The 10947-nt window shown below is 22.1% G+C and overlaps 1 protein-coding gene across 1 annotated transcript; it reads right to left on the reverse strand.

Moving 5' to 3' along the window:
* Positions 1-230: 230 nt before the first annotated feature.
* LOC129607413 (ejaculatory bulb-specific protein 3) lies at positions 231-3027 on the reverse strand. Its single transcript, XM_055518430.1, has 2 exons — positions 2883-3027; positions 231-872 (listed from the first exon to the last, which is right to left on the reverse strand). The coding sequence occupies exon 2, from the start codon at positions 856-858 to the stop codon at positions 445-447; it is 414 nt and encodes a 137-aa protein (XP_055374405.1). The 5' UTR covers positions 859-872; positions 2883-3027; the 3' UTR covers positions 231-444.
* Between the last annotated feature and the right edge of the window lie 7920 nt (positions 3028-10947).

Raw genomic sequence — 10947 nt, forward strand, 5'->3', positions numbered from 1 at the left:
ATATGTACTTATGTATCTACATAACATATTTCTTATCTTGAGTTTACAGCAAATTTCTTGAAATTTGAAAGAGTTTCAATTTTCATGTGAATATTGAGACAAATAATTGTTATAAGAGATTAAGAATATAATTATAATGGAATTTTTAGTTTGAAAAATAATTTTAAGAGTTTATAAACGTAATATTATTGATGTTATTTTTACATTTATTATAATAATAAAAAAACAAATTTTCTTAGAAAAAAGATCTAGATTATTTTTATTTTTTCTTACTGATGTTTTTAGTCTTATTATATATTTCATATTATATCTTCACTTTAGACTTTAAGAAAAATTTATTGCGAATTTAATTACAATATAAAATCTTTGATTTTAATAATTTTGAACATTTCAATTATGTTACTCGTATGTACATAGTTTTGAGTTTGGTTGCATATATTTCCTTTAATTTTTTTCTAATTGGGCTTTAATGAAGTCTGGAATTTCATAACCTCGAGCCCTTGCTTCAGCTTCATATTTTTTTACATAAATACCTTCTGGATCATATTTGGCTGATAAATCTTTCCATTCAACTTGTTTATTATCAATTAAAAATTTCAATACACGTTCAACACCTTGCTTTTGCCTTTCTGAACATTTTGAACATTCAGTTTTTAAGGCATCTGGTAAAACACGTTTTAATTCACGACCATCTGGTGTACATTTACCTTTGTCTAATAAACAATTATAATAGTTTTTAAATAGACGATCTGATTTAAGAATTTCTTCTAAATCAATATTATCATATTTTGTTGTGTATTGTTCATCAGCAGCAACAACAGCTACAAGAGCTAATAACGCGAAGACGAAATATTTCATTATTCAATATGATTCTGAAAATTAAAAAAAATATGATAAATTTCATAAAAATACTTTATAATTATTTTAAGTAATATAAATTTCGGCGTTTTAAAATTTTATAATTTTTAGTTTTGCTGATTTTCATTTTGAGTATCTCATTTGAGATATTCGATGGAATATAGAATTTCCGGTATTAATGTAGTATTTAACATACTCTAACTTCGGAATTACAGGAACATGGTATTACCACATAATTCAGTGCATGTATTGTAATTTATGAATTATATACTAATAATTATGCAGTTGTAAAATGACGGATGTTATGTACATTAACTTTGATTTTTACCAAAATGCAATTAAATTTTTTACAATATTGTCTTACATATTCTGAAAATTCAAGTTCTTGTTAAAAATACATATATGTAAGTATAAACACATGAAGCATGTTAATATTAGGAAAATAAAATAAATTACTAATTTTTTGGAATATAAATAAGAAAAATGTAATTATTTAAATTTATCGATTTTATAACAATAGTGATTTATATATGTTCGTGACATACATTCTTAATTCTCTCATTTTAATTAGCTACAATATATATGTTTTCGAGGTATAATCGGTAATTTTTTAAAACTTCATAACATAATTAAAGAATTTAAATTGCGCAGTAAATATTTGATAAATATGCGGAAAAATCATTAGAAAGGTGTATTATTTGTGTACTATTTTCTTAAAATTTCATAAAGTAAAATTCCAAGTCACAATAGTATTAAGATTAGTGACTATATCAATATTTTTTAAAATTGTGTCAATTGTTATGAATAGATATATACACACACACACACACATATATATATATATATATATATATATATATAAATTTATATTGTATACCGATGTGATCATAATTCAATTAGACATCACTGTAGACGGAATGCAAAATGTTTAATATTTTTCCTCCCAAAAATGATTTTTAATGAGTCAAGGTTCGGAACAATTCATTTGATTCAAATTTTTGCTTAATCATCTATTATAAACTCCTACTAAAATATATAAGCAGATACCATATTTAAAGTTTAATTTTAACAATCTAAATCCTAGAGTAAAATCTTGCAAAAAAATAAATATGTAGACTCTATTTTCCAATATTTTTAATAAACTTATTTTGTAATTTTAAATTGTTTTCATAATTTCATTGATTTAATATAGATATATTGTTATATAATGGAAATATTTTAAAAATTTATTACTTCGTTTAATTATATATATGTGCTGTGTATGTATATGTCATCATTAAAAAAATCATTATATTATAAAGTTCAAAATAAATAACTGAACTATAGTGAAATCAAAATTAATTTAACCTTGACATCTCTGCATATTTAAATATTAATATTGGGTATTTATTTAAAATGAGAACTCAAAATGCATATTAATTAAATAACTATTTTTTTTTTGTTTTTGATGACTATAGCAATTAATTATAATTATAAACTCTGCTTTGTTTTCTTTAAATTTTTATTTTATTATTTTTTTCTTTTACCTTAGTTCTAATAATATGTAATTTTGTTCTAAATATCAATTATATTTTTTTTAACTTTCTATAATTTTTTAAATTATAATTATATAAGTAGTTTCGCAAAACTGAAATTTTTTTATTATGTTTCAAATTTATTTTCGAAAATTCTATACATTATATACGTTGAACTCGTATATATTGTTTTAAATGCAAATGTTTAAAATTAATTCATTTGTTTTATCATAAAACAAAAAAAACAGTTTTTGTATACAAGGTGCAAAGTCATTCCAAAATCATATTGTATATATTATTATTAGTTATTATTATTATTATATCACAAAATGTATTATATTTTTTATTTTTTAGAACACACTGTGCTATATTCATTTTATATTTTTTCTCTTATTTATAGAAAAATTCAATGCACTTTCTAATTAATATACCGGTGCCAAAATAATTTCAGTTTTCATTGCGTTTTTAAAATATTATAGAAAAAATAAATTGTTTTTTAACCACACTCACCAGATATGAGCTAAAGAAAAATAAAAATGTAAAATTAGAAAAATCTTTTAATGCTAACTACTGTCTGTGTACTCGGGAAGAGCTTAAATGTGACTGTTAAATATCTCAAAACATTGAACCTCTTTTATAGTAGCTATGGAATGGTCATAGCCTTATGCTTTTTTTTCTTATAGTTTTGTTCTTCTTATTTTCATACTTTTTATTAATTTTTATTTAATCTTTAATTTTTTTTTACTTTAGCTTTTTTTTGTTATTTTTTTGTGATTAGTTTTAACAGTATTTTGTTTGTAATATCCATTTTATTAAATAAAAAAACAAAAAAACGGAAAAATATTAAATATTGATAATATTTTTTAAAAATTCGATGATTAAAAAAAACTTTAACCGGCTTTGGCATACTTTAAAAATAGTAGAGTATTGTGAATGTGGTTTTTTAAATTACTATTTATTTTTATGAGTTGATTTATTAATTTTTAACGTTTCAGTTTGTTTATGTAGCAGTTATTAAGCTAAGTATGTGCAAAAACAAACCAAAAATCTCGTGGCAATAATTAAAAAGAAAATAGCTAAATACCTCCTAAAAACCCTAATTTGAAAATTTCTTTGAGAAAAACTGGAAATTATTACAAATAATTAAAAAGATGAAATAGGGAAGGAGCTTGTAAAGAAAGTTTTCAGATAAAAAGAAGGCGAACTATTTTTTAAAATAAATTTGTTTTTTTTCAAAGTAAAAATAAACGCAATTGTTATTAATAAGTAATTTTTTACTTTATTATGCATTTTAAACTTCTTGCCAGTTTAGATATTCATAATTACAATGTTCCAATATTTCCTCCTCAGTTTTATAAAAAAAAAACAAAAATAACTGAATATAACAGCTGATGATTGACTGCAAATTTAATTATATTTTATAAAGTAAACTATTTTCGTTATTTACGTTAATGAAAATCTAGTTTTTGTTAATTTTGTTTTTTTTTTAATATATAGGTACATATATATATCTATATACATGCCAGTTTAGATAGAATATGTTGTACATATTAGAGAAAAAGTAATATAATGTAGAGTAGATTATGAGTCATTTTTAGGAATTTTCCAATTAAATATGCACATATATACTATAACATACAATCAATAATTTATGTAAAATATTTCGCAGCATTATTATTAATTGTCGTAAGTATTTTCGTATATATTTGTTATATAAAATTTATTTTTTAAAAGATTTTTAAATAAAAAATATTTATTTTTCTTAAGAATTGTCAACATGTGTGTAAATTTTTGTAAAATTAATTATATCGTAAATAAATTAATTTTTTTTAAAAAGGAAAAGTTTAAAGTTCAAAATTAATTTTGTTTTTATTTTTTGTGGTAAATTACAAAATAATAAAAATATAATTTTAATGTAGAAAAAAAAATTGTTGCGGTGCGATGATAATGAAATTAGAAATTTTTAAACTTTATGACTTGATAACCTTCAAAAAATTTAACTCCGAGATGAGCGAAAAATTTTTATACAGGTTAAAGGGTATCATTTTATTTTAAATTTATATTTTGAATTTATTTTTTCAGTGAAAGTTAACCAAAATATCAAATAGAATTTTATTATGTGTATTAGTCATAAAATAATTTTTGAAATATAAATTTTCAAAAGATTTAAGTGAGAAACTTGATATGTAAAATTTGGATTTTTAAAGAATTATAGTTGGAAAAGAACAGAAAATCAAGAAGGCATTATTTTCTGTGAAAAAATTCCGAATAGTTTATTAGAATTTATTAAATATTTTATAAAATTAAAATTTATTCGTTTTTGCATTAAGATTTACATATTTATATATGCAATATAAATATATTTATATGGAAAACATTAACATTTCCAATATGAACATAGTGCTTTCAAAACATTTAGAATGACATATGTTTAATAATAAAATGTTTACAATTACGTCAATTCTATCAATTTCAAGATTTTAAAAGATAAATATTTAAAAAGAACTTTTAAAATTTATATTTTATTTATTTTTCCATATAGTAATGACATCAGTTTAGTTACATATCTGTAATTGTAATAAATATGTGATTATATTTACATTAAAAATTCAAATGCTTTTGTGTATCAATAATAGAGTTACCACTATAAACAAAAACGAAAAGAAACAAATATTTTGGCGAAAGCAATTGAAGAGGATAGATTAACGATGAAGAAACATACATCTCTGTTGTATATACTGGTATTGCTATTGAGCTGGATTGAAAACGTTTAACTACTTGTCTTTGATTTGATTTTAGTCCTTGATAGTGGGCAAAAATGGGTAGAGCATGAGAAATATTTAATTATTAAAATTTCAGCTTATACCTTTATCCTTCGAAAATACTTTTCTGTTAACATGTAGCTTTCAAATTTCCGTTCCTATATGTTTTGCTAAATATAGTTTACTTGAATTGTTCATGGAGTATTGCATCACTTGTATTACAACAATAACTGTCTTGGCTAATTTAAACTTGGTTGATAAGAAAGCAACTAAAATTATAAAAAGGTATCAGGTATCCAAAAGATATGTTATATAACGAACGTTATTTAAGTTTAGGTAACTTAGTTTAACTGATAAATAACTCTATTAAGCATAATTTTATTCTGAGTAGGACTTTTGAACTTGTATTTGAATTTGTTTAGAACTAATTATCAAAATAATAATTGTCTCTATTTTTGCTTTAGATTTTGTAAAGAAAATGTTTCATATTACATATCTGGAAGGTTTCACGTTATTGGTGTTATATTTTAATATAGTAACTAGTTATTGAAATATAAGTTGCATAATATACGTTGTATTTACTCGTTATTAGGTTTAAAGTGATCTCAAATTTGGAATATGTTAGTTCTTTTAAATTTTATATTCTTTCTTATTTACTATTTATGTATGTATATAAATTTACAATAATTATATCTTAAGCTGCAGGATCTAAATTTAATCTTGTGTTTCATTTTTCTTTTATATAATTTGCAAAATTTTGTAATTTTCACTTTTGAATTAAATAAAGAAAATGATCATTCAGGTCTGTTCAAATATACAATTTCACATGTCAATTTAGATCACCGACGAGACTCTGCAAAATGACGCCTCGAAATTATTTTCTTTGGAACTACTTGAATCCATGTCTAAATTATTGATCACTAGTTGTCTCATTTCTTAAACCGATAGCACTTCAACTGATAATTTCTATACTTTTGGAAAATCAATAACAATATCAAAAATAATTTAATTTCATAAAGATAAATAATTATTTCAAAATATTATTGTTTATTTAAGAGTCCAAACATTTAACTAATATTCTCTCATTTGGAATATGCTGTAATGGATTTGATAAGAGCTTACTATAATATATGAGTTAAAACTCATTGATTAAAATAAAAATTTGCTTATTATTAAATGTATTCGTATTATATTACCTATACAAATATGTATATTTCAAAAAGCATAATAAAAATTAAATTAAGCGACAATACTTAATAGTAAAATTTTTTCCATTAAATTTAAATTAAGGTTCAAAGACTTAATAATATGATTTTTGTGTACAAGCCTAAAGATATTATTGACGATAACACTATTTGAGCAAGGTCATTTAAAATGTTAAAAGTAAAATTTGTTTTAGCCTAAAGAAATATTTTATTTTCTGGGATTTTTTGCAAATCAATAAAGAGAAAAAAAATAAAAAAAATATCTCATTATTAATTAAAAGAACAAATAAATGAGTAGTTTCACAGCAGATTACAACAGTTTATTTAAATGAAGAAATTACCAAAAAAGTGAAAACAGTGAATGTAGACTTGTTTATTAAATTTAAAACGTGAAATTAAAAATATAGGAAATACATATTCTTATTATTTCAAAAATTTAAGTTATTATTTGACTATAGAAAATTGTAAAAATAATTAAATAAAATTTAAAAAATAAAGTAATAGACGCATACAAATTAACAATTTCTTAAAATAGTTAAAGAATATTGATACAAATTTCACGTATTCAAGTTGAAAAGGAACTAGAATATTCGAGTGCAGTATTCAATGCATAACAATATTAATTTATGTTAAACTTTATGGAACATCTTGTACCTTAACTATAATAGTCAACAATATTTATTTATATATGATGCATATTTTATTTCAAAATATAAAGTATAGCAATCACATTAAAAAGATAATATAATAAATAAATTAATTAATGATAAAAACGAAAATCAAAGCATGATATTAATATTCGGATGACACATCAATAATAAAATAAATAATGCCATCGGTTAAACGTCAGATATTTAAAATGTGAAAATGGAAATTGCTAAAACTGCAACAATTATAAAGAAAAGGAAAAAAAAATTTAATTTTACAGAAAAGTTTAATTTTTAATTTATTCAGACAACTTAAAACCAAGCTTATTAACTATGTAGTATTATGTTATATTATAGAAATACATGCATAGGTACGTTTTTTATTAATTTTAGCATGAAATAATCGAAAGTAGGTTTCTTTATATTGAATTTGCATAAATCATATTTTAATAAATTAATATACATACATAAATATCTAAGTATGAGTACATAGATATGTATATGTGTTTATGGATATGTATATGTATATTATGCGCATTTATTTGTTTATATTTTCATTATAAATTAAAACAAAAGTAGATTATCATATTAAAATTAAAAAATATAATTAAAAAAATAATTAATTCCTAAATAAAAAAAATGATTAATTCGTAAATATCACGCTATTCTTAATAAAACTATGTAAGTATGTATATTATTCTTAGAATAGATCATAGGATAAGTATAATTTTAAACTAGGTATAGCTGTTCTGTTGGGTATCGCATAATTAGTTTATTTTTTATTGTATTTTTTAATATGAAATTAGCAATGTTATTTATTTTATTTATTATAATGTAAATAATTTTATATAAAATGAACGCTGCCACTTTTCTTTTAGAATTTAATTTTTTTTTTATACAATTGCTAGTCAACAATTAAATAATCTACATATTATACATAAAAATGATAATCATGAGAAGAACCTTTTCAATAAGTTTTTAATTATTTTGAATAATTATTCCAACTGCTTATTGTAATTGAAATAAATCAATTTTTATAGAAAGATTAATTAAATTCAAAACTCTCTTAAAAAAAAAACAAGTGAATAATTCATAATAATCTAATTATCTAAATTTAAATAAAAGGACGGATGATAATGCAAAAAAAGAGTAAAAAATTGAATTAATGGGTATGAAAAAACCCAAAACTATTTCAGTAGAAGTTTTTATTTTTTTGTTACCTTTTATGAATATCGACGATTATACAATATTGAATTACGAAAAAATATTGATCTCAAAAAATTATAATCTTATGATATATAAAATAGTATGAGAGAAGAAATGCAAAAAATATGGACATTTTCTGCCACAATTTGAGTTATAAAATCTTTATTATATTTACATTAAATTTTGAAAATTAAAAATAAAAATTGCGAAGCAGCAATTCTTCCTGTTAAATCCTTTAATCTAAATGAATAAATATGTTTATGTACACATAAAACTTTCAATATCTTATTGAATATCATACCATTGTGAATTGCAAAAACTGTAATTAACGATTCAAAAAATTTTTTTTTTTTTTTCAATGGTTGATAATTTTTCCGAAATATAATTTTTTTTTTTATTGGTGTGAAAAGAAAACTTCCTTTTATTCGGAATAAAATACTTTTATTTTTCGCTAATATATTTCGTGCGCTACATACGCACTTTATCAAAGCTGATTTTCTTCTAATTAAGACAACAAACAATAAAAATTGAAATCTATTAAAATTAGGAATATTATACCTGACTTAATATAATCTACCTGACTTAATCTAGAATTTGATTATTTTTTTTTTTTTTTTTTTTTTTTTTTTTTGTTTTTTTTTTTTTTGTTATTATTTACAAACTAAATTTATACCTGTTTTAAACCTTAAAACTGGTCAAATAATTAATTTAAAGAGCCAAGTAGCCGCGTTACCTTCGTCCGCGTTTAGTAGGCAGTCCTTGTTTGATTTGTATATCTGCATGCTTTCATGAACTTCTCTCCTGTGTTTTCCTTTTACCTCTTTTATTACCTTTAAGTTATCTTTCGTGATTGTGTGGTCCGTTTCATAAATGTGTTTTGCAACCATAGAATCGAAAATCCGGTTAAATCCTACTCTCCTTGCACGTTTTATTTCACTTAAATGTTCCTTAAGTCTTGTTGTAACGGGTCTCTTCGTTTGTCCTATGTAAAATTTATCGCAATTATTACAATTGATTTTGTACACACCGCATCTTTCATGTATCTTCAATTTATCCTTAGCCGAATTTAACAAACTCCCAAGTTGATATTTACTAATGGTTTCCGATGTCCGAATAATTAACGATTTCGAAAGCCTTCAAAAATCTGTCACATTTCCTCTTCACTATATTGCATTCTATTTAATATTTGATTCAACTCATGTAAATTGACAAAGATTTATTGAATTTTGTTTGCTTTTATTAGTTAAATCTATCGACCGGTCATGCTCATGTATTTACTAATATTCACTTCGATTTCATCAATTTTTTTGCACTACCTAAATTAGTTGCATTAAAAAGGAAAATTCTTCCCAAGGAAACTTATTTCTACACAAATCTCAATACTGGAATGGTCTTACAATTCCTAATAGTTAATTTTGCTGTATTGATTACATGCATATATATGCATATGCTGTATGTATGTATGCCCATATAAAAAATACTGTATTTTGCTTGACATAACAAAAATATAACAGTATTTCTGTCAGCAATGGTATTATGTCAAAAAAAAAACACATTATAAAATTGTTTATTTCAATAAATTATTTTACATATTTCTTTAATCACCTTAAACAATTATTATAATTTACTACATACTTACATATGTATGTATTTCGTTTTAATTTTTCATAGGAAACCAATTCATTGAATATACATATGTATATTTACATACAATGTGAGTAAATAAACACACTTTATTTAAATTCAAATAAATTATTTTTTTTTTGAGTTTTTTCTTTTGGTTGAAACAAGATAAAACTTCATGTCAATAAGGTTAAATTAAAATAAAATTATAATCAAGACAAAATTTACTTTTAATATACAAATGAAGAATGTACATATGCACATGTAAAATTTTTCATACCTTGCCTAGTAATTAGCACATTTTTACTTCAATTATTCAAATAAAAAAGAAAAATATTACGTACTTGTACAAATGTGTGTATAATGTGTGTATACATAGTTATAGTCGTATATTAATAGATGTTGTATTATACGTACTTTATATTATTATATGTATTTCACATACGTAATTTTTTACTTATTATAAAATAATCCGATATTTAAATTTATTTTCATATGTGAATATAAGTAACAGATTTAACATCAAATATTATAGAATGCTAATATCGACATTATGTGTTGAAATTATGCAGTGCATTACATATACCGAGATAACTACATGCATATGTATACAATACATATTTAAGTATTTCACATCGTCAGCATGGATCGCCAATTTGAATGACAGGAAAGTGACTTAATTGTGCAAAGAACCTCGTACTTACTCATAGTACCCATAAGTGTAATACTTATATCATATGATTGATATATGTATGTATGTAAATATTTGTATCATATGCATAATTATTAAAATTGCCAAATAAATAGATTGAAATTTTTCACAAAAACAAAATAAAGTCTTGATTGATTTATCAACTACATGTTGCCAGTCCCTGATTTGTGGATTAAAAATACGCGTTACCGTTTTTCATAAAATATTTCTGATAAAGTATAATATGGAAATATCTATTTTTGGAGGTATACTTTTGGAGGTTCACTTTTATAATAGCATATGTTATATAAAACCTCAAATACAAGATGTATGCATATTTGAGTGAATAGATATCTAAATTAAAATTTATTAACTGTATGTACAATCAGCCCCGGATTTATCATACATGCAAAGTATGCATTTGCAATGGGCGATAAAAAA

The sequence above is a fragment of the Condylostylus longicornis genome, unplaced genomic scaffold (genome assembly GCF_029603195.1).
Source record: "Condylostylus longicornis isolate FDR11 unplaced genomic scaffold, ASM2960319v2 ptg000027l, whole genome shotgun sequence".
NCBI lineage: Eukaryota > Metazoa > Arthropoda > Insecta > Diptera > Dolichopodidae > Condylostylus > Condylostylus longicornis.